The 25,793-nt window shown below is 42.5% G+C and overlaps 1 protein-coding gene and 1 long non-coding RNA gene across 2 annotated transcripts; one reads left to right on the forward strand and one right to left on the reverse strand.

Annotated features, from left to right (window-relative positions):
* Nucleotides 1-944: 944 nt before the first annotated feature.
* On the reverse strand, nucleotides 945-25,781 carry LOC122564482 (uncharacterized). The gene is made up of 3 exons (XR_015752778.1): nucleotides 25,604-25,781; nucleotides 8,152-8,290; nucleotides 945-1,381 (listed from the first exon to the last, which is right to left on the reverse strand). It is a non-coding gene; the product is annotated as an uncharacterized LOC122564482 (long non-coding RNA).
* On the forward strand, nucleotides 12,376-14,324 carry LOC122564479 (C-C chemokine receptor type 4-like). The gene is made up of 2 exons (XM_043719433.2): nucleotides 12,376-12,454; nucleotides 12,726-14,324. Exon 2 carries the CDS (start codon nucleotides 12,737-12,739, stop codon nucleotides 13,808-13,810), a length of 1,074 nt encoding a protein of 357 aa, XP_043575368.2. The 5' UTR covers nucleotides 12,376-12,454; nucleotides 12,726-12,736; the 3' UTR covers nucleotides 13,811-14,324.
* Nucleotides 25,782-25,793: the final 12 nt, after the last annotated feature.

Below are 25,793 nucleotides of genomic sequence, written 5' to 3' on the forward strand. Positions count from 1 at the left end.
ATAAACCAATCTTTCATCCATTGACTCCATGTATACCTCTCAGTGCCTCAGACCCCATCATCAAAGACCCCTCTCTATCCCAGTTAGAAACTCTTCCAAATTCTTTCGTCAAGTTGCAAAAGCTTGAACTCATGGACGAACAGATTCAACAACAGCTTCTTCCCTGCTGTTATCAAACTTCTGAATGGACCTCTCAAATATTAAATTTAATGTTGATCTTGCCATTTATGTATCTTCTGTCCTGCCGTAATCTTGTGTTCGTCACTCTGTTATATACCCTGATGCACTTTGTATGGCATGATCTGCCTATACCACACACAAAACTTTTCACTGTACCCAGGTACATGTGACAATAATAAATAAAATCAAATTTGCCCCATGCTGTTAGCAGTTTTTGCTTTGAACTTGTTTTTCTTTTGGAATGGCAGTCATTCATCTTTCTACCATTCACATCTCCTCTTGTTACATCACTTCTTCCATTCCTGCTCCCTTTGGCCTTGCACCATTTAATCTTTTGACATTTGCTAGCTCCCATCTCCCACCTTATCACAGACCTTCCCTTATTTCCCCCATCATCATTCCCATTTCATTTCTTAAAAGCTGTGACAGTAGATTGTGGGAATGTGGTGCTGGAAAAGCACAGCAGGTCAGACAGTTGATGAAGGGCTTATGCTCAAAACATAGACTCTCCTGCTCCTCAGACGCTGCCTGAGCTGTTGTGCTTTTCTAGCACCACACTCTCGACTCTGATCTCCAGCATCTGCAGTCATCACTTTACCCTCACAAGCCAAAATGTCAACTTCTGAAGCTTTGAAAAATCCTTCGAAAATGGAGCTTGCCTTATACACAGCTTGCAAAATATGAACCTCCAGTGTTGGTGCAATTGGCCACCAGAAAAATTTTAAAAGAAATAATGGGTCATCAAATTAAATGAGTCCGTCATGTTTTATTTTATGAAATAATTGTACAAAGATAATTTGAACCACAATTATAACATTTTCAAAACCATTAAATCCATTGTCTTCAGCATTACACATGAAGATTCTGGATTAGTGGTGCTGGAAGAGCACAGCAGTTCAGGCAGCATCCAAGGAGCTTCGAAATTGATGTTTCGGGCAAAAGCTGTGCTCTTCCAGCACCACTAATCCAGAATCTGGTTTCCAGCATCTGCAGTCATTGTTTTTACCTAGTTGATTACACATGAAGAGTCCATCGATTCATGTTGGGTTTCTTTGGCATGGTCCCTATGGTAAGGCTCCGATGCTGGGTCTAATGTGGAGCTTTCAGTTTCTGAATCGTCCCTCTACAATAAATCACCTTCCTCTGCATCCATCGAACCAGATGCTCTGAATTGCTTGAACAGTGATGACGGTTGGTGTACCTATAACAGCCCACAATTTGATGATTAAAACCACATAAAACATTGAGCAGGGCAGTACTTGCATTGCCACAATTCATGAAGGTTTGCACTCCATTGACCATTCACCTCTTAGGGTGGCATGGTGGCTCTGTGGTAAGCACTGTCGCTTTCCAGTGCCAGAGGCCAGGGTTAAATTCCAGCCTTGGGCGACTGTCTGTGTGAAGCTTGCACGTTCTCCCTGTTCCTGCATGGGGTTCCGTTGGGTGCTCCAGTTACGTCCCATCATCTGAAGACATGCAGGCCATGTGGATTTGCCATACCAAATGTGAGGACACGGTAAAGGGCTGGGTGGGCTGCTCTTTGGAAGGTTGGTACAGATATGATGGGCCAAATGGCCCCTTTCCACACTGTAGAGATTCTGAGCAACCTTGGTCTTCTATCACAACACAAGATATATTCATTTCATACAGCAGCTGCTCCAATCTTTGATCAGCTCAGAGTGAATAGCGCAGTTGTAGTGGGATTCATGAAACAAATTCCTACAAAAGGAATTGGTCTTTTTGGAAATAACCTGGCAGCTTCAAGAATGTTAGCCTCACCAAGGATGGGGAAACAATCAATGAAAGCTAAAAGAAACAATGTTAGAACAGGATTATTCTGGGTTGGTTAGTGACTGTGTCTTAGCTAGATCTCAGGCCCATTGAGTTAGACAGGAAGAAAAGGAGACTATAAAACAGGGAGGTGATCTCAGTACTGTAAAGGAAGATTGTTGGAATTAACCCCTGTTTCAAATCTTTACAATTATGTTACATGGGACAGAAACTATTGTTTACCATTTTGTGTAATAAATGCTGGTTAAAATCAAATTTATACATTGCATAAATTTGGATCCATTAACTTACAGATGCCTTGTTATGATCCCAGCCGATGTTATTCCTGAACAAGTCACATCCCAGACTAACATTGACATAACAGATAATTTTCAGTCTTTTTTGCAGTTTTAACAAGGTGGTTTTTCACTGAAATATAAATGCAATGTATAAATTTGATTTTAACCAGCATTTATTACACCAAATGGTAAACAATAGTTTCTGTCCCATGTAACATAATTGTAAAGATTTGAAACAGGGGTTAATTCCAACAATCTTCCTTTACAGTACTGAGATCACCTCCCTGTTTTATAGTCTCCTTTTCTTCCTGTCTAACTCAATGGGCCTGAGATCTAGCTAAGACACAGTCACTAACCAACCCAGAATAATCCTGTTCTAACATTGTTTCTTTTAGCTTTCATTGATTGTTTCCCCATCCTTGGTGAGGCTAACATTCTTGAAGCTGCCAGGTTATTTCCAAAAAGACCAATTCCTTTTGTAGGAATTTGTTTCATGAATCCCACTACAACTGCGCTATTCACCCTGTCGCTTAATTGACATAGAATCATGGAGATGTACAGCACAGAAGCAAACCCTTTGGCCCCACTCGTCCATGCCAACCAGATATCCTAAACTGATCTAGTCCGATTTGCCAGCATTTAGCCCATATCCAAACTCTCATATCTTTATTTGGTCATTTTAAAGCTATGAAAATACCATGCCTTAAGAGATAAAATACTCAGAACGTCAAGTAGTCTGATTCACCATGTCAGTACAGTACTTGAGAAAGAATTTTCACGACTCTTCTAAGCCATCTCTCCCCTTATAGTTTATTCTAAGCAATTGACTTTTTTATGTCCAGAGTTATTAAAATTGAATCAAATTAACTTTTTGGTTCTAATCTTGCTCCTTTATTATGTTAGTGTCCTTCAATCTATCTCTAAAACCATCTCTTCTATCCTTATTTGCTCTAAGCTGTCTCATAGCCAACTCATATTCTTTAACTTCCCTATCTTTTCTCAAGTTCAAATTTTTAAAAAATATATTTCTATTACCTTTGTTATCTTTTCCCTCCTTCTCAATTTCCAGTTTTCTTAACTCCAAGTCTCTTGTCTTCTACTTTTCTTTTCTAATTCACATTGTTTCATTTTCATCTTTTTCTCAATTGAAGCCTCCCATCCTTATGAGATCCTGCTTTTATTTCTGCCTTCAATTTATCTGCTAACTCACTCAGTTTAGTTTTAGTCTAAGATTTCAAGTCATCTACTGTTGAACCTGCCACTTCCAGAAGATTCTCTGAAATAACTCCACAGAGACCAGAATTCTATCAGCAAGTCTCCCTTTATTTACACAAGAACTGACCTTGACTTTAGTACTGCCTCATTCAGAGTCAGGTACCAGTATCTCTGACACTCACTTCTTATATTTTGTTTTATTTTATTAACCAGTACAAATCGCAAACAAACAGTTATCATGAACAGCCGTAGAACAGAAACAGCAATTTACAGTGGAAAGGAGCAGCAAAGCCAGACCCCAAACCCCACCGTACAACCAAGGAGCAGCAAAGGAGCAAAGGAGCAGCAAAGCCAGACCCCAAACCCCACCGTACAACCAGCTCGCAGGGAAATGAGGATGAACCTCGAATCCCATCTTATCATATCAAAGAGAAAACAGTGAACGCAATCACATACAAACAGTTTGATAAACTGAACAATAAAACAGTGTGTATAACACATACACTCCTGGCAACCCAGGACACCACCCATCCCTCCCACCTCACTCCCCTTTTTTTTAACCCACACAACCTCCTGACTGAAGTCGTGCTTATTTTTCCCCAGCACCCATGTCATGTGTGTACAGGTGTAGGTGAAGAACAACAGGTGTTTAAATCTTTATTTGTATCCCACCACCAGGAAGAAAGGGAAAATCCGAGTGGCCAGTGACAAGCAGTTCTCAGAGGTTAAAAAAATGAAGGAGAAGGCAGGGGTAAATCAAAATGGAGTTGGAGGGGGAAATAAAGCACTTCACTCCCTCTGGTGCCCACCTCTCCCTGAACAGCTCAAGGGTGTTGGTAGACACTGCGTACTCCTTCTCCAGGGACACCCGGGCTCTGACGTAATCACGGAACACTCACCTTTTATATCTTTTTTCTTCTTTCTTTTCTTGCGATTATATTTTCCCCAGCAGCCATGTTGAATGTGTGCCGGTGTGAGACACAGTGAAAGACGACAGGTATGCACATCTTTGTTCAGTTTCCACCACCAGGAAGAAAGGAAACACCAGGGTGGCCAGTGACAAGCAGTGCCCTTCACATCAAAAGGTAATGCTGTGTGATCAAAACAGTGAAGGGGAGGGCAGGGATTAAATCCAAACAGAGTTGGAGGGGGAAATAATGCACTCCACTCCCTGCAGTGTGCCCACCTCTCCCTGAACAGCTTGAAGGTGTTGGTAGACACTGCGTGCTCCTTCTCCAGAGACACCTGGGCATGGACGTAACCATGGAACACTACTCTTTTTCCTTCTTAACAGGATATGTGACACTCCATTTTTTTATGATGTCTGACACTCCTGTTCGTTTTTATTTCTTTTTTTTTCCTTTTATTTCTCTCGCTTTGATGGATCTTTCTTTCAGTCATCGGGAGCACAATAATGCATTGCCGAAGATATGATTTTAATGAGGATACAGAAGTGCCCAAAAGAAATGAAGATAATGATTTGTATGAGAATACAGAAGGCATGGTTAGTAAGTTTGTGGAGGACATCATAGAAGACAGTGAAGAAGGTTTTCTAAGATTACAAAGGGACCTTGATCCAATAGGTCAATGGGCTGAAAAAAGGAAGATGGAGTTCAATCTGGATAAATACGAGGTATTGCATTTTGGTATAACAAACCAGGGTTAGACTTACACAATTAATGGTAGGGCCTTGGGCAGTATTGTAGAACAGAGGGGCCCAGGGGTTCAGGCACATAATACTTTGAAGTTTGTGTCACAGGTAGATGGGGTGGTTAAGAAGGTGTTTAGCACGCTTGCCTTCATAGCTCAGACCTTTGTGTACAGGAGTTGGGATGTCATGTTGAGCTTGTACAGGATATTGGTGAGGCCTCTTCTGGAGTACTGCGTCCAGTTCTGGTCCCCTGTTATAGGAAGGAGTTTATTAAGCTGGAGAGGGTTCAGAAGAGATTTACCTGGATGTGCCCGAGTATGGAAGGTTTGAGTTATACAGGAAAGTTGGATAGGCTGGGAATTTTCCCACTGGAGTGTAGGAGATTGAGGCATGACCTTTTCAAAGTTTATAAGATCATGAGGGCTATAGATAGGTTTAGTGGTAGGGTATCTTTTTCCTAGGATGGAGGACTTCAAGATTAGGGGGGATGGCTTTAAGGTGAGAGGAGAGAGATTTAAAAGGGACCTGAGGGGCAATTCTTTCACACAGAGGGTGGTTCGTATGTGGAGTGAAGTGCCAGAGGAAGTGGAAGATGCTGGTATACAAAGTTTGTGAGAAGATTTGTAGCTCGGGTGCTCGTTGCTGTGGTTCTGTTCGCCGAGCTGGAAGTTTTTGTTGCAAACGTTTCGTCCCCTGTCTAGGTGACATCCTCAGTGCTTGGGAGCCTCCTGTGAAGCGCTTCTGTGGTGTTTCCTCCGGCATTTATAATGGCCTGTCCCTGCCGCTTCCGGTTGTCAGTTTCAGCTGTCCGCTGTAGTGGCCGGTATATTGGGTCCAGGTCGATGTGCCAATGCAAGGACTGCACAAAACACTATATAGGACAAACAGGAAGACAGCTAACGATCCATATCCATGAACACCAACTAGCCACGAAACGACACGACCAGCTATCCCTAGTAGCCACACACGCAGACGACAAGCAACATGAATTTGACTGGGACAACACTACCATTACAGGGCAAGCCAAACAAAGAACAGCCAGGGAATTCCTAGAAGCATGGCACTCATCCACAAACTCCATCAACAAACACATAGACCTGGACCCAATATACCGGCCACTACAGCGGACAGCTGAAACTGACAACCGGAAGCGGCAGGGACAGGCCACTATAAATGCCGGAGGAAACACCATAGAAGCGCTTCACAGGAGGCTCCCAAGCACTGAGGATGTCACCTAGAGAGGGGACGAAACGTTTGCAACAAAAACTTCTAGCTCGGCGAACAGAACCACAGCGATGCTGGTATAGTTACAGCATTAAAAAAGACATTTGGACAGGTTCATAAATAGGAATGGTTTAGAGGGATTTGGGCCAAATGCTAGTAAATGGGATTGATTTAGTTTGGGAAACCTGGTTGAGATGAACACATTGGATAAAGGTAGATAAATCTCATGGAAGGATCTGTTTCCATCTGTAAAACTCTAAGTCTCTACAACAGAGGCCAATGGGGATAAATCAATGACCCTCCATGGACTAGTCATACTGAGTACAAAAATCACAAAGTTGTTACTGAGGAAGATATCGCACCTTATTGTTGCTGGAAGTCCTCCGGGTAGAACCCTAGGCACAACAATCTTCAGCTCTTTCATCAATGATCTTGCCTCCACCATAGAGAATGTGAGCTGTTCATTACAGAATGCTCAGCGTCATCCACAACTCCTCAGACACTGAAGCTGTTTGTGCGTGCAGGCAGTGAGATGTGAGCTACCATTAAAGATTGGGCTAATCGCTGGCAACATTCACACACGCACATGTTGAACAATAACAATTGCCAGCAACAGAGTGAATCTACCCACCTCTTCTTGGCATTGAATGCCATTGCCATACTGAATTCCTGACCACCAACACCTTGGGGATCATCATTGACCAGAAATTCAACAGGACTGGCTCCGTAAATGCTCAAGCCATTAAGTAGGTCAGATGCTGGCAATTTGGTGGCAATTAACTCACATCCTGAATCCCCCAGAGCCTTTCTCCCAGCTACAAGACACAGGGCAGGATTGTGGTGAAATACTCTGCACTGGCCTGGATCAGTGAACTCCAAAAATACCCCAGAGACTCGACAGCATTCACCCTTTGGGGTGCAGACTGGCAGCACTATGTACCATCTACAAGATGCCCTGCAACTCCTCACCCAGGGCTTCTTCAGCAAGATATTCCAATCCTGTGAGCTCTACCTACTGGAAGGACAAGAGCAGACGTTACATGGGAACATGACCTTCTGTGAATTACCCTCCAAGCCAACACAATAATGTTACTTGAAACAATAAATCTCTGTTCCTTCACAGTCTCTGGGTCAAAATCCTGGAACTCATTCCTAACAGTAGTGTGAGTGAACATACATGAACATGGACTTCAGTAGCTCATGAAAGTCATTTTCCCCCACCTTCTCCAGTGCAAGAAATGAGCAATCAATGCTGCCCTAACCCCCACATTCCTGAGGGGATATTAAATAATAAGGAGAGTTCTGCCTTGGAATAATGATGTGACCATGACCTGGCATGGAGATTGTAAAAAGCGAGAGCCACTATGCTAACGGGCATCCATTTACACCCATTTACCGGCAGTTCAGGGGTTACATACAATCCACATGTCAGCTCTTTCCTGTTCAAATCCTCCCCCAGTATTGGTGCAATGAGTCTTTATAATGCTCAGTTAAAAACCTTCAAATGGTCACCCTCTGAAGTTTTCCTGCTGATGTGGGAAGGAAGTTGAGGAAACTGAGGAAGAGTGCTAAAACAGCAATTACTCAAAGTGACCAATATCCAAATCCTTCATGCAGTCTGCATTCTAGTTATAAAGACCAATTCAGAGGAGTGAGATAATTAATTCTCCCACCATAACATAATAATCTGCATTAATTCATTCATTATTTAAGGCACAAAGCATACCATACGCTGCAAAAGTGGTAAATTGTAAACCACTGACCCCACCTTCCGTGTCTGATACATTTTAAATAAAGGTTCTAAAGTTTTACCTTCAACTTCTTCTCACTTTGAAGGACAGGTTTCTTTTCACCCACACAACTCTAGTCCAATTTCATCGTGACTGGGTGTACTCCTTTAATTCCTTCCACAATTATTTCTCTGATGATATTAAATGGTACCAGTCTGGGGCTGCAAGTGGATAGAGACATGGAGCAGTTTGTACACAAATGTTTGAAGATTGAGTCATTGAGTCATACAGCACAGAAACAGACAACTTGTGGTCCAGCCAGTCCGTGCCAACCATAATCCCAAACTGAACTGGTCCCACCTGCCTGCTCCTGGCCCATATCCTGGCAAACCTTTCCTATTCATGTACCTACCCAAAAATATTTTAAATTTGTAACTGTACCCACATTTGCCACTTCCTCAGGACGTTCATTCTACATGTGAACCGCACTGTGTAAAAGAATTTCCCTCATATCTTTTGAAAATCTCTCTCCTCTCACCTTAAATATGTGCCCCCTAATCTTGAAATTCACCCTATGGAAAATACAACTACCATTAACTCTATATTTACCCCTCCTGATTTTATGACCTTCTATAATGTCACCTCTCAAACTCTTTTCTTCCAGTGAAAAATGTCCCAGCCTATCCAGCCTTTCTTTATAACTCAAACCTTCCATAACTGGCAACGTCCTGGTAAATCTCTTCTGAACCCTTTCCAGCTGAGTAAAATCCTTCCTATAACTGGGTGACCAGAACTGGGCACAGTATTCCAGAAGCAGCCTCAGCAATGTCCTATGCAAATTCAGCATGACATTCCCATTCTCCCAATTCCTTCGTCTCCGCCGCATCTGCTCCCAGGAGGACCAGTTCAAAATACGTACAACCCAGATGGCCTCCTTCTTCAAGGACCGCAATTTCCCCCCCGACGTGGTCGACGGTGCCCTCCACCGCATCTCCTCCACTTCCCGCTCCTCCGCCCTTGAGCCCCGCCCCTCCAACCGCCACCAGGACAGAACCCCACTGGTCCTCACCTACCACCCCACCAATCTCCATGTACAGCGCATCATCCGCCGTCACTTCCGCCACCTCCAAACAGACCCCAGCACCAAGGATATATTTCCCTCCCCTCCCCTATCAGCTTTCCGTAGAGACCACTCCCTCCGCGACTCCCTTGTCAGATCCACACCCCCCACCGACCTAACCTCCACTCCCGGCACCTTCCCTTGCAACCGCAGGAGGTGCAACACTTGCGCCCACACCTCCCCCCTCACTTCTCTCCAAGGCCCCAAAGGAAACTTCCATATCCACCACAGATTCACCTGCACCTCCACCCACATCATCTACTGCATCTGCTGCAGTCGGTGTGGCCTCCTCTATATTGGGGAGACAGGCCGCCTACTTGCGGAGTGATTCAGAGAGCACCTCTGGGCCACCCGGACGAACCAACCCAACCACCCTGTAGCACAGCATTTCAACTCCCCCTCCCACTCCACCGAGGATATGCAGATCATTGGACTCATCCACCGCCAAACCACAACAACGCGACGGTCGGAGGAGGAGCATCTTATCTTCCGACTGGGAACCCTCCAACCACAGGGGATGAACTTGGACTTCACCAGTTTCTTCATCCCCCCTCCCCCCACCTTGTCTCAGCCAAATCCCTCCAGCCCGGCACCGCCTTCCTGACCTGCAGTCTTCTTCTTGACCTCTCCGCCTCCATCCTACTCCGACCTATCACCCTCACCTTGACCTCTTTCCACCTATCACATTTCCAACGCCCCTCCTCCTAGTCCCTCCTCCCTACCTTTTATCTTCTCCTGCTGAACACTCTCTGCTCATTCCTGAAGAAGGGCCTGTGCCCGAAACGTCGAATCTCCTGTTCCCTGGATGCTGCCTGACCTGCTGTGCTGTTCCAGCAATAAAGTTTCAACTTCCCAATGCCTATACTCAAATGACTGAGCAATGAAGGCAAGCATGTCAAATGCCTGTGTAATCACCCTGTCTACACAGGAACCTCGATTATCCAAAGGACATGGGCGGGCAGTAATTTGTTCGGATAATTGAATGCCGGATAACATTGTTAGCTAAGCATTGGGACCTTGCAATCTAGTCCGGATAATCCAAGATACAGTTAATCGAATGCCGGATAATCGAGGTTCCTCTGTATATTGTTGGTCATGGAGGGAATGTGAGAAGATATGCAACAAATAAAGAAAGCGAAACAGCACCCCGAGACACGAGTTGCAGGTAGATAGGATAGTGAAGAAGGCGTTTGGTATGTTTTCCTTTATTGGTCAGAGTATTGAATACAGGAGTTGGGAGGTCATACTGTAGCTGTCCAGGACATTGGTTAGGCCACTGTTGGAATATTGTGTGCAATTCTGGTCTCCTTCCTATCGGAAAGATATTGTGAAACTTGAAAGGGTTCAGAAAAGATTTACAAGGATGTTGTCAGAGTTGGAGGATTTGAGCTATAGGGAAAGGTTGAACAGTTTAGGGCTGTTTTTCCTGGAGCGTCGGAGGCTGAGGGGTGACCTTACAGAGGTTAACAAAATTATGAGGAGCATGGATAGCATAAATAGACAAAGTCTTTTCCCTGGGGTAGCATAGGTTTAGGGTGAGAGGGGAAAGATATAAAAGAGACCTAAGGGGCAGCCTTTTCACGCAGAGGGTGGTACATGTATGGAATGAGCTGCAAGAGGAAGTGGTGGAGGCTGGTACAATTGCAACATTTAAAAGGTATTTGGATGGGTATATGAATAGGGAGGGTTTGGAGGGATATGGGCCGGGTGCTGGCAGGTGGGAATAGATTGGGTTGGGATATCTGGTCAGCATGGACAGGTTGGACTGAAGGGTCTGTTTCCATGCTGTACATCTCTATGACTCTATGACACACCCAGTTTCATATAGCCTATTGAATTTTATTTAACTTTCAATTTCCTAACAAAGTTAATGCCCAAGGCCAGATAAGCCAATATAAACCTAGTGTTTATTGCCTGGAATGTAGCAGATCTTCATGAATAACAAAGGATGGGTCAGATTACAGGATGAAACCTATTGCTCCTGTCACCCACAGTACCAGAGAAAACACATTGATTTCGTCACATGTAGGGAAAGGATTTGATATACAAGAGCACACTGGATCACCTAGTCCACAGTACAGGAGCAGATCACAATTGAGTTGGAGCTACTAAATTTGGCCAAATTGATTTCAACTGCTCCCTTTAGGCTGAAGGATAAAGTTCAAATCGGCCCGATTGGATCTTTTATTTTACTAGATTGATTACACAATAAGAGTATAAATTTTAGCCGATCCAATGTTTGACAGAATCATTCAGCACAGGTGAAGGCCATTTGGTGCACTGTACCTATGACAACTCTTTGGTAGAACTTTTCCCATAATACCGGCTGAATAGTTCCCCTAAATATTGGGGGTCAGTTAGCTCAGTTAGCTGGATGGCTGGGATAAAATTCAGAGTGACACCAACAGTGTCTGGCTGAGGTTATCATGGCAGTCCTGCTTTCTGAATCTTGCTCAAGGTATAGTGACCCTGAAGTTAAACTCACCACCCATCCTCTCTCCCTCTCTATTGAGAAAGTAGTCCTGTAGTCCTCTGGGACTGTGGCAACTTTATCCAAAATGTTCCTTTGTGTACGTACCAGGTTATTGACTCTTTTAGTGTGTAAGTGTTGCTCCTCTAGTTGTATCTCAGCTTGGTCTCCATGCTTGAAGGGTCACACCCATAGTTCAGCTCCGTTAGACTGAAGCAGCCAAACAATTCTCTTTTGGCTAGTTTCAGAAGGTACTGATTGGACAGTTGAACAAAGCAACTACTTGGGATCTGGGGCTTTGCAAATGGAATCAGCGAGAACAAAGCCAAGAAGCTATTCAAACCAATTGGAAATGTGACTTCAGCCATCGTTGGAACTGAACATCTTTGGGTGGATTTGATGGCTTTAAAATTGGAGTGGAGGTGGGAACTGAGGGTAGGCAACCTCATGGTTCAGGGATGGGCATCTACAGTCATTTGGATAGATTAGGGAAGCTGTCCTGTCCTCATTAAATCAGAGAAGGTGATGCTATTCAAAATCATGACAGGATAAAAGAGGTTGAAATAAAAAGAATTTTTTTTTTAGTGGCTGAGAGGGGTTTCATAACAAGAGGGTAAACATTTTAAGGTGATTGGCAAATCAGTCAGACAGGAAATGTTACACTTCCTCGTTGTCATTTTAAACCAATATCATCTTTCTAGTGAAATACTGCAGCATTTAGTGCTCCGGCAATCATTTGTGTGGATATTGAGAGAATATATAATTGCCTGTCTGAAAGGAAATTAAGTATTGCTTGTAAGTAACTTTATTTTGATTTTATTTGTCTGGAAGTTTTTGAAAGAACTCATTAATTAATGAACATTATTAATGTTATGAATGAATTGTCCCATTTCAGTGCGTTGGCCTTTCTAACTAAAATATATTGAAACATCAAATTCCTGGTTATCACTGTTACTAGCCAGGACGAATTGAAGATTCACCAAATAGTTACATCGCTCTGAAACCTCAACTGCCTTTGAACTAATTCAGTGATAACTGTCACTTACTGCTCTTTGTTTCCCTCTAGTTTATGGAAAGATGGATCACAGGATGAACACAACTGAAAATCTGTTCAGCACGTTCAGTGACTACAATTACGACGAACAGTATGCTCCATGTGATATGGGATCTGCAAATGTTTTTGGTGCAACCTTCCTACCAGTCCTGTACTCCCTCGTGTTTCTCTTTGGTCTACTAGGGAACACACTTGTGTTGTGGGCTGTTTTAAAACATAGACGTCTTACGAAATTGACAGACATTTATCTTTTCAATTTATCATTGTGTGACTTGCTGTTTGTGAGCACACTTCCTTTCTGGGCATATTCTGCTGCAAATCAATGGATTTTTGGAGAAGCCTTTTGCAAGATTGTTTCTGCTGCTTATGAGCTTGGCTACAATGGTGGCACAATGTTCATAATCTTGATAACTGTAGACCGCTACCTTGCAATTGTTCACGCTGTATTTTCGGTCAGGACTAGGACTGTTCGAAATGGGATCATTTCAAGTGTAGTGATGTGGTGTGTAGCTTTGGTTGCCTCATTTCCCACAATGATATTTAACAAAATTGAAAGAGTTGGGGAAAGATTTGTTTGCCATTCTTTCTTTCCACAGGACAATGTTTCAAATTGGAAACTTTTTATCCTTTTCAAAACCATTGTTTTGGGTTTTTGTGTTCCATTAGCTTTTATAGTTTTCTGTTATACAAGAATAATTCAAACCCTGCATAAAAACAGGAGCTATAAGAAACACAGGGCTATAAAACTTATATTTACTGTTGTCATTGTGTTTTTTGTATTTTGGACACCGTACAATGTTGTGATGTTGCTGGAGTCATTGAGAGAACAGAATGTTTTAACAGGCTGTGAGTTCCGAATACATCTACTGATTGCCCAGCAAGTAACTGAATCCTTGACGTTTGTACACTGCTGTTTAAACCCAGTCATTTATGCATTTCTGGGTGAAAGATTTCGATTCTATCTCCGCAGACTTCTTTACAGCTGTTTGCCCCCATCATTTAGATATAAAATCAGTGACCAATCTAATTCTTGTGTTTTACCTGCTTCTGTCCGTTCACAATTCTCTGGGGACCACGATTCCTCCACACTTCTGTAGTTCAGTATTTCAGGTGCCATATTGCAATATGGAGTTACAATACATTTACAGGGAACCTTTAAGTCTTTCCCTTTTGAATGAATTCTCTCTAAAGTTGTTTCTGTTTTTGGACCTTTTTTGTCATTTAAAGAGCTATTTATCATTTTAACGTCCCTATTTATCATTTTAACTTCCCTTACTTCATGTCATGTCGTGCATTATTGTGCCTCTCAGCTCATTACATCATCCGCAATGCCCCCTCGTTGTGCTGTGAAAGATGGTACCATTGTATGAGTCCCACAGTTAAGATCGTTTTTCTGAATTGTTCTCTGCTCAGTGAATGAAGTAAACTTCATTTTAAACTTTTCTTTAAAGAATTCTCTGTGTTTGTACCTGCACTAATAGAGGTGCTGTTGTGAACTTAATTTGAAAAGATAATTATCTGCTGCCTTTTACTCTGCAGTATTTTACCAATGCAGGCACAATAGATATGGAGCTATACTTCAAATTTCTTTATAGAGTGCTCTTCAATCAAGAAAACTGATTTCATCATTGAAACTTCCTGTGTTTTGTTTCAGTCATTTCAGCCAGGAATACACAGTGCAGCCCACATAAGGCACAGTATTTCAACCTTTAAGAGGCAAAGTGTTTCTGAATGAATCTAACTTTGGCTTTAACACAGCTTCATGTGGGAAAGCATGTCTTGCTTAAAGTTGTTTCACATAAGATCAGAATTTTTAATGGTGGCATCCTTGATTTAAAGTGAGGTCACTATGTACATATACAACCTATCTCAAAGTTGAACTAAATTGAGTAACTCTTAAGTCATGTGTGAAGATAAAACCACCCTGAAACTAAGATAGAACTGATGGATTTTTCGTATGATATATTTGAAGAGGGGGCTGAATATCGCTACTAGATAAATACAATGACAAAACAGACAGTTGCGGTCTGGTACATTTTATTTAGAGAAATAGATAGGCCACATACTTCTCAGAAATAAATGTTCAAACTGCATTCACTGACAGAGTAAGCTAGAGCTAAAAGTAATGGCATGGGTGAATAACGTTGTAAAAACATCAAAGAAACAACTCAGTTTTTTTAAGTATAAACACTGTCCCTCAGTATGGCTGAAAGGCCATCTGTCTAATCTATTGTTCTCACCTCCCCTGCCATTCCCAGCAATGTAATACAGTTCCCCTTATTCTCATCTTTACTCCACCAACCTCTGTTTACAATGGATTATCCTTCACCTTTAGCATAGTGCTGCTACTTAACAAATCTTCCTCACCCTCTCAATGTTCAAATGATATCATTCCCTCCATAATGCCCTGCTCCACTTCTCTACCATCTCCAATATTCCAACTCTTTTTCATGACACTGTTCTATTTAAATATGGGAAATATAGCACTTTCTTTTCTACCTTCTCTTTTCTCACTATCCAAGGCCCCAAATACTTTTTCCAGCTGCTCACAATGATTTGTGGGATAATGTTTTCAAGGAATATAATATAACTGCTGCTCACAGTGTGGTCTCCACAGGTGGACTGAATAATCTACTCGCAACGTACATCCATGCAGTCTGCAAGCATGATCTCAAATGTCCAGTGGCCTGCCATTCTAATTCCCCACTTTGCTCTCACATTGACATCTCTGTCCAGTGAAGCTCAACACAAGCTCAAGGAACAAGATGTCAGCATTTGTATGGGCATTTTAAAGCCTTCTGGGCTCTACATTGCAATAACCCCAAAGTGATCTCATGCTCTGTGCAGCTTTTGCTTTTAATTTTGCTTTTCTTTTTGATCAACAGTCATTTATCTTTCTGCCGTTCACATCTTCCCCGGACACGTCTCCCATTCATGCTCCCTTTGGCCTTGCACCATTTAAACTTATGACATTTGCCATCTCCAAGCTTCCACCTTATTACAGACCTTCCCTTTAATCTCCCACCATCATTCCCAATTCATTCCTTAATTGCAGTAGATTCAGTATACGTCAACTGCTAAATCTTTGAATAAGAAACAGAAGTATCCAGAAGAAATGAAAATCAGGTAGAATAAAGCAACTATTTTCACTTAACACAAGTTTAAAGATTCTGAAGCATATAGAAAACTGCAATACTATAATCCCAGCAGCACTTCTTTATAATATTCAAACACCAGATAGAATTCCTTCTTTCTCACACAGCCAGCTGAACACACCTGTGGTTTCAACCCACAGTTTGGAAAATCTAATTGCCTGTTTCTTGAGTCTTCACACCTTCATAAAACTGAACATAGACTTTCTCAGCTTCAAAGTTTTAACTAAAACCAAACTCCCTACATCGAAGTAACCTATTTGTTAGTATTTCTATTTTTTCCTTTCTTTAGGACCAACTGTCTTACACAACAAACTTCAGTCAAGAGTCAGGGATGTCTCTGATCGAGTCTACAGGATTCTTAAGGGGGAGGGAGAGCAGCCAGAAGTTATTGGTACACATCGCTATCAACTGACAAAGATAGGGAAAGGGATGAGGACCTGAAAAGTGAGTATAGGTTGGAAACTAAAAGGCAGAATGAGCAGAGTAGTAATCACAGGATTGCTACCAGTGTGACGGGCTAGTGAGGCCAGGAACAGAGAGCAAGTGCAGATGAACATATGGCTACAGGGCTGGTGTAGGAGGGAGGATTCAGATATGTGGATCATTGGGATACCTTCTGGAGAAGATGGGACCTGTACAAAGAGGAGGGGCACCAATATCCTGGGCAGGAGGTTTGCTAGAGAACTTCGGGAGAGTTTAAACTGGATTGGCAGGGAGTTGGGAAATGGAGCTACGGATCAGAGGATGGGGTAGCTGGTGAACAGGCAAATACAGCGTGCAGAGAGTCTGTGAGGAGGGATAGGCACTTAACAGGGCAAAGTTGCAGTCAGTGTGAAAGGTTGAAGTGTGTCTATTTTAATGCGAGAAATGTTAGGGATAAGGGTGATGAACTTAGAACATGGATTAGTACTTGGACTATGATGTTGTGGCCATTACAGAGACTTGGATGTTACATGGGCTGGAATAGTTATTGAATGTTCAAGGGTTTAGATGGTTCAAAAGGAAAGACAAGGGAGGTAAAAGAGGTGCAGGAGTGGCATTGCTAATCAGAGATAGTGTAACAGCTGCAGAAAGGGAGGTCATTGAGGAGGGTTTATCTGCTGGGTCAGTATGGGTGGAAGTCAGAAACAGGAAAGGAGCAGTTACTTTATTGGGAGTTTTCTACAGGTACCTCAATAGCAACAGAAACACCGAGGAGCAGATTGGGAGGCAGATTGTGGAAAGGTGCAGAAGTAACAGGGTTGTTGTCATGGGTGACTTTAACTTCCCTCATATTGATTTGAACCTCCTTAGTTCCAATAGTTTGGATGGAGCAGTTTTTGTCAGGTGTGTCCAGAAAGGGTTCCTGATGCAATATGTAGATAGGTCGACTAGAGGGGAGGCCATATTGGATTTGGTGCTAGGCAACAAACCATGCCAGGTGTCAGATCTCAGGGGACAGCATTTCAATCACAACTCCCTGACCTTTACTATACTCATGGAGGGGAATAGGAGCAGACGATACGGCAAGTATTTAATTGGAGGAGGGGGAATTACAATGCTATTAAGCAGGAACTGGGTCGCCTAGATTGGAAACAAATGTTCTCAGGAAAATGCAAAACAGAAATGTGGACGTTGTTTAGGGAGCTCTTGCTAAAAGTGCTGAACAGGTTTGTCCCACGGAGGCAAGGAAGGGATAGTAGGGTGAAAGAACCTTGAGTGACAAGGGATGTAGAACATCTAGTCAAGAGGAAGAATGAAGCTTATTTAAGGTTGAGGTGGCAATGATCAGACAGGGCTCTAGAGGGTTACAAGGTAGCCAGGAAGGAACTGAAGAATGGGTTTAGGAGAGCTAGAAGGGGACATGAGAAAGCTTTAATGGGTCAGATTAAGGAAAACCCTAAGGTATTTTATACTTATGTGAGGAATAAGAGGATTGCAAGCGTGAAGGTAGGGCCGATCAGGGATAGTGGAGGAACCGTGTGCCTGGAGTCAGAGGAAGTAGAGGAGGTCCTTATTGTATACTTTGTTTCAGTATTCACTACTGAGAGGGACCTTGATGTTTCTGAGGACAGCATTAAACAGACTGATATGATGTTAAGAAGGATGATGTACTGAAAACTTTGGAAAACATGAGGATAGATAAAACCCCTGGGCCAGCTGGGATATACCTTAGGTTACTACAGCAAGCAAGGGGAGAGATTTCTACTGTGCCTTTGGCTTTGATCTTTGTGTCTTCAGTGTCAACGGGAATAGTGCCAGATGATTGGAGGGTGGAGAATGTGATTCCCTTGTTCAAGAAAGGGAATAAGGATAATCCTGGGAATCACAGACCAGTCAGTATTATGTATGTGGTGGGCAAATTACTGGAGAGGATTCTGAGAGACAGGATTTATGATTACTTGGAAAACTATATTTTGATTTGAGATAGTCAGCATGGCGTTCTGAGAGGCAGGTCCTGCCTCACAAACCTTATTGAATTATTTGAGGGTGTGACAAAACATATTGATGAATGTAGAGCAATAGATGCAGTGTACATGGAATTTAGCAAGGCTTTTGATAAAGATGCCCATGATAGGCTCATTCAGACAGAAAGGAGGCATTGGATACAGGGAAACTTGTCTCTCTTGATACAGAATTCGCTGGTCCATAGAAGACAGAGGTAGTAGATGGAAACTATTCAGCCTGGAGATTGGTGACCAGTAGTGTTCTGCAGGAATCTGTTCTTGGACCTCTGCTCTTTGTGATTTTTATAAGTGGCTTGGATGAGGAAGTGGAAGGGTGGGTTAGTAAGTTTGCCAATGACACGAAGGTGAGTGGAGTTGTGGATAGTGTGGAGGGCTGTTGTGGGTTGCAATGGGACAGGATGCAGAGCTGGGCAGATGAAGCTCAACCTCGAAAACTGTGAAGTGATTCATATTGGAAGGTCAAATTTGAATGCAGAGCAGGGTTAAAGTCAGGATTCTTGGCAGAGTGGAGGAACAGAGGGATCTTGGGGTCCACATCCACAGATCCCTCAAAGTTGTGTGATGAAGCTCCTCCTTTAACAAGGTTATCCAGTCCTTGACTTTTTTTTTCAGAGAGGTCGTAAATGACACAGACTCTGAAAAGTCTGGAGGTTGAAGGGTTTTAGGGCCAATTTGATAATTGCTAACAGATACTGCCTCATGCAGAAGGCTTTCAAGTGTGTTTAAAAAAAAGAACACTTGTACAATGAAAGGGGAGTTGCCAGTGCTCCCAGCTCAGCCTTTCTCTGGTGTGGTTTGGATTTTAGAGGTAGTGTGGAAAAACTGCTGAACTCAAAGAAGCAGGTCCAGGTTGGTGCTCTCTATATGACTCCTCTCCTGTAAGACCCTGTGTTTGATTTTATTGTATGTGCCAAGAGGTGTTTAAGGGGATTGTTGCAAGTATTTGGAACAGCATCATTAAGTTGAGATAATCTATTTCACATAGGATGTTATTCTGTATTGTTTTCTATTGCTTGAGTTTCATTCAGTAATCCTGTAAATAAATTGTTTTGTTTAAAACTAAGTGGTTTGACCTGTGGCATTTCTCCTGGAATAACTGTTTTACACCTGCTTGAAACAGCTGGCAAAGGTGGGGTCTGAAATGTTTTGAGGGTGTCTGCCCTGGTCCATGACAGTTACCACCCAGGATGATAGGGTTGTTAAGAAGGCGTATGGTGTGTTGGCTTTCATTAGCAGGAGGATTGACTCCAAGAGCCACAAGATTATGCTGCAACTCTGTAGAGGCCTGGTTAGACCACACTTGGAATATTGTGTTCAGTTCTGGTCACCTCATTATAGGAAGGATGTGGAAGATTTACAGAGGGTGCAGAGGAGATTTACCAGGATGTTGCCTGGACTGGAGGGCATATCTTATGAAGAAAGATCAAGGGAGCTAAGGCTTTTCTCATTGGAGTGAAGAAGGATGAAAGGTGATTTGATAGCGGAGTACAAGATGAGGCATAGATAGAATGAACAGAGACTTTTGTCTGAAGGCGGAAATGTCTAACACGAGGGGGCATAATTTTAAGGTGATTGGAGGAAGGGTATGGAGAGATGTCAGAGGTAGGTTCTTTACACAGAGAGTGGTGGGTGAGTGGAATGCACTGCCAGTGGTGGTAGTAGAGTCAAATACATAGGGACATTTAAGCAACTCTTGGATAGGCACATGGATGATAGTAAAATGAAGAGTATGTACGTTAGTTTCATCCTACAATAAGATAAAAGATTGACACAACATCAAGGGCCAAAGGTCCTGGACTGTGCTGTACTGTTTATGTTCTATGTTCCAAGACAACTATGAAATTGCCAAAATGAAATCCAAAAGCATTTTCCAAGCAATCTGTACTTCCCCTGAGCCAACAAAAAAATCAATTGTCCAGAACTTTGCAATCAACAGGCCTAATTCACTTCTGTTTACTTTACTTGCTTGTAGCAGCTCTTCTAATGAAAACAAGTTCCCATTAATCCCAAAAATTACTTCTTTCAGACTGCTTTATAAAAATTAATCAATATGGCTATGGAAATGCTTACAAGTTAATTAATAATCCTTTTCACATACACCAAATCCCATATACCACTAGTTCAAAATCCAGTCATCCAAAAACTTTATATTTGTCATATACCTTACATAATGTACATGTAACATTTTTTATCACTTTGGAAGACTCACTCATCTATTGTACACTGTTCTGAAGATGAGTCCAGAGGCTGCTTTCACATGACATATTTTGTCTGGAGCATTTGCTTCAGGGTGGATCCCTCCTTCTTCCTTTGTCACGTCAGTACTTAGCCAACAATAAGTGGAAGGTGGCATTGTGGTATTATCACAGGGGTAGATATCCTGAGGGTAGACTCCTGCTCTTGAGACATAGGTTTAATGCCTAATATGGTCGTTGGTGGAATTCAAATGAGATTGATACATTTGAAATTGAAAGCTATTTCAGTAATAGTGTCATGAACTAGAATTAATCATAAAAACATAGCTGGTTCGCTAATTCCCTATAGGGAAGGAAATCTGCCACCCTTACCTGGCTTGCGTTTGACTGCAGATCCACAGCAATGTGGTTCTCTCTGAAATAGCCAAGAACTCTATTCAGTTTAAGGGTATTCAGGGATGGGCAATAAATGCTGACCTTGCCAGTGATACCCACATACCATGAAAGAATATAGTAAAAGCAATGTGTTCATAGATCACAGTTCTATTTGAGAAGTTATCAGATGTCATGTTTAGCTTGATACTAGGTTTGAACCTCCTTACGTAGGAAGATTCATTTATCATCACGTGCTACCTGTTCTGTGTCGTACATTCCTATTGATGTTCGACATCACCTACCCGGGAAAAAGTAAGGACTGCAGATGCTGGAGACTCAGAGTTGATAAAGCGTGGTGCTAGGAAAGCACAGCAGGTCAGGCAGCATCTGAGGAGAAGAGTCGACGTTTCTGGCACAACCCTTCTTCAGGATTGGGTGAAACATTGACTCTCTTGCTTCTCGGATGCTGCCTAACCTGCTGTGCTTTTTCCAGCGCCATGCTTTATCAACTCCATCATCAACCCCCTGGCCTGATTGATGCCATACATTGATTTATAAGGGAAGTACAACCCTAAACACGATCTGTGTTTCTGAGCTGAAAGATAAAGATCAACTAATGTCAATATTGACCAAAACATGTGTTTATTAGCGGATCAAATATCGAGTTGATTTATACACCATGTGAGAGCCTAAACATGCATTTTGGTGTCAATAAAATGAAATCCTCTTAAATGCCACAATCTACAGTACATTTCTAACTTCTTCCAATTTTGAAGAAATACCACGACATGAAAGTGAACTCTGATTCTATATCCCCACATGCTGCTAGACCTGTGGAGTATTTTCAGCATTTCCAGCATCATTGGAACCATATTGTACTTGTATCCATCTTTGGCTTATCCATCCTTGGAGGACTGGGAACAAGTTTTAATCTCCGTAAGATGACAAAGTTACAGAGTCACTGGTAAAGTTGCAAAGATTGAATAGAATGATAGCAAAACTGAGAGGTGACAACCAGGAGGGAAGGAATGTAAAGTTGCATACTTCTCTTGTAACAAGTGATCCCTTTTTCAATAGCAATGGCTGAATTCTGCAGGTAGGTGGGGATGTTGGATGCTCGTAGGGCGATGGACAGTAGTGAGCCAAGTGGGTTGGTGTGTATGATGTCAGGTGGGAAGGATATGAGATGGGCGGGTTAATTTAATTTAGTAATTACACAGGAGATGGAGCAGGTTTTAATCATTTAACTTTTCCCAGATAACTAGTAAGCTTACATGTGTAAGTGTATACCAATTCCAAGATGCGCTGCAGGAATTCACCAAAGACCCTTGGACAGCACCTTCCAAATCCATGACTACTTCCATGTAAAAGGACAAGGGCAACAGATAGATAGCTGCTCAACATGCTGACTTAGAAATATATCACTGTTCCTTCAGTGGGTTAAAACCTAGATTTCCCTCCCTAGACACAAGCAAACTAGTGAAACGGACAGATATATTACAGACGAATTGATGAAATTTGGAAGGAAAAGTGAGGAGAGGTGATATAAATATTATAATTCAACAGGCGTTCGGGGCAGAGAATAGAGATGCCGAAATCCTGGCACAAAGCAGGTCAGGTTCCTGTGGCTTCCTGTCTGAAGCTTAACATGGTCAATCATTTCCATTTTCTGGATTAGTGGTGCTGGAAGAGCACAGCAGTTCAGGCAGCATCTGAGGAGCAGTAAAATGGACGTTTTGGGCAAAAGCCCTTCATCAGGAAGGGCTTGATGAAGGGCTTTTGCCCGAAACGTCGATTTCCCTGCTCCTCGGATGCTGCCTGAACTGCTGTGCTCTTCCAGCACCACTAATCCAGAATCTGGTTTCCAGCATCTGCAGTCATTGTTTTTACCTAATCATTTCCATTTATTCATTCATGGGATGTGGGCATTACTAACTTGGCCAACATTTCTTACTCATCCCTAATTACCCAGGAAGAGGCATTTTGCTAAGGCAAACAAGGGTAGGATTATACAGTTAACGGTAGGGTCCTGGGGAGTGTGTTGAATAGGGAGACCTATGATTCAGGTACATAGTTCTTTGAAAGTTGTGTGACAGGTAGACAGGGTTGCAAAGAAAGTGTTTAGTATGCTTGCCTTCACTGTTCAGACCATTGAGTATCGGAGTTGGGTCATCATGTTGTAGTTGTATAGGTTTTAGTGCCGCCATTTTTGGAACACTTATCCATATTAAAGAAAAGGAAGTGCTGGAGGTCTTAAAATATATAAACGTGGATGAAACCCCAGGACATGATCAGGTATATCCAAGGATGTTGTTGAAAGCTAAGGAAGAAAGTGTGGGGTCCAGAACAGAGATACAGCCATGGGTGAGGTGCTAGAGAAGTGGACAATGGTTAATGTTATTTTTTTTTAGAAAGGGTGCGAGGAGAAGTTTGAGAACTATTGACTGGTGACTCTGGCATCAGTGGTTGTTGGAGGGGACTCTGAGAGATAAGATTTACATGCATTTGGAGAGGCAAGGACAGTTTAGGGATAGTCAGCATGGTTTTATGCATGTGAGCGACATTTGGGATTGGGTTGATAAATGGCAACATTCACAGAAACTCAACAGGACTGCCTCCATACATGCCCTGGTCATTAAAGTAGGTCAGATGCTGGTAACTCTGTGGCAATTGACTCACAGCTTGAATCCCACAGAGCATTTCTTCCATCCACAAGACATAAATCAGGATTATGGTGAAATAAGTTTTCCTCAGATGGTGATGGCTAGCACGAGGGGACATGTCTTTAAATTGAGGGGTGACAGGTATAGGACAGATGTCAGAGGTAGTTTCTTTCCTCAGAGAGTTGTAGGCCATGGAACACACTGCCTGCAACAGTAGTAGACTCACCAACTTTAAGGGCATTTAAATGGTCACTGGATAAACATACGGATGAAAATGCAATAGTGTTGGTTTGATGGACTTCAGATTGGTTCCACAGGTCAATGCAACATTGAGGGCCAAAGAGCCTGTACTGCGCTGTAATGTTCTATGTACTCAGCACTGGCCTGGATCAGTGAACTCCAAAAATACCCCAGAGACTCGACAGCATTCACCCTCTTCGTTATTAACTCCCTTCACCCTTGGGGTGCAGACTGGCAGCAGTATGTACTATCTACAAGATGCCCTGCAACTCCTCACCCAGGGCTTCTTCAGCAAGATATTCCAATCCTGTGAGCTCTACCTACTGGAAGGACAAGGGCAGACGTTACATGGGAACATGACCTTCTGTGAATTACCCTCCAAGCCAACACAACCGCGTTACTTGAAACAACAAATCTCTGTTCCTTCACCGTCTCTGGGTCAAAATCCAGGAACTCCCTCCCTGACTGCAGTGTGGGTGAACATACATGAACATGGACTTCAGTAGCTCATGAAAGTGACTTTCCCCCACCTTCTCCAGTGCAAGAAATGAGCAATCAGTGCTGCCCTAACCCCCACATTCCTGAGGGGATATTAAAGGATAAGGAGAGTGATGCCTTGGAATAATGATGTGACCGCGGCCTGGCATGGAGATTGTAAAAAAGCGAGAGCCACTGTGCTAAGAGCATCCATTTACACTCATTTACCAGCAGTTCAGGGGTTACATACGATCCACATGTCAGCTCTTTCCTGTTCAAATCCTCCCCCAGCATTGGTGCAACGAGTCTTTATAATGCCTTCAGTTTAAAACCTAATGGTCAAACCTCTGAAGTTTTCCTGCTGATGTGGGAAGGAAGTTCAGGAAACTGAGGAAGAGTGCTAAAACAGCAATTAGTGACCATGATTTGGATGTGCTGGTATTGGACTGGGATGTACAAAGTTAAAAATCACCAGATTATAGTCCAACAGGTTTGTTTGAAAGCACTAACTTTCAGAGTGCTGCTCCTGCATCAGGGGACTGTGAAGAATAAGATTGTAAGACACAGAATTTACAGCAAAAGTTTACAATATGATGGAACTGAAATTATATATTGAAAAAGACCTGGATTGTTGTTAAGTCTCTCATCTTTTAGAATGACCATGTTGGTTTCAATTCTTTCATATGTAAATCGCAAAACGTTTTAAAGTTACATTCTCAAGTGAACTTTAACAATTGGTGTACAAATTCACCCCACAAACCTGTATGTGTATGTGTGCGTGTGCGTGAACACACCTACACATATAAGTTTGTGGTGTGTATTTGTACTTGCAGAAATACATTTTACTTTGCTCAAATACTGTGTGAGTCCATGTAAGATTCTGTAAATCCGTTTCTTAGATTAGAATCAGTCTGACCATTGTGGCACAGACAGTCTCACAGACAGGGCAGCTCATACCTTCAATGCATTATCTGGGCTGACATGACATATAAATTCTGTGTCTTACAATCTTATTCTTCACAACCACCTGATGAAGGAGCAGCGCTCCGAAAGCTAGTGCTTCCAAATAAACCTGTTGGGACTATAACCTGGTGTTGTATGGTTTTTCACATCAAAGTGACCAGATATCAGAATCCTTCATGCAGTCTGCATTCTAGTCACAAATACCAATTCAAGAAGTGAGAAAATTGTTCTCCAGCCATTACATAATAATCTGCATTAATTCACTCATTATTTAAGGCACAAAGCACACGATACACTGCAAAAGTGGCAATTTGTAAACCACTGACCCCACCTTCCGTGTCTGAAACAATCTAAATAAACGTTCTAAAATTTTACCTTCCACTTCATCTCACGTTGAAGGACAGATTTCCTTTCACCCGCACAACTCTAGTCCAGTTTCATCATGACAGGGTGTACTCCTTTAATTCCTTCCACAATTATTTCTGTGACGATATTAAATGGTACCATTCTGGGGCTGCAAGCAGACAGAGGCCTGGAGCTGTTTGTGCACAAATGTTTGAAGATG

This window comes from Chiloscyllium plagiosum, unplaced genomic scaffold, assembly GCF_037043375.1.
Source record: "Chiloscyllium plagiosum isolate Xiang-an unplaced genomic scaffold, Cpla_swu_hap1 HiC_scaffold_34, whole genome shotgun sequence".
NCBI classification, from domain to species: Eukaryota; Metazoa; Chordata; class Chondrichthyes; order Orectolobiformes; family Hemiscylliidae; genus Chiloscyllium; species Chiloscyllium plagiosum.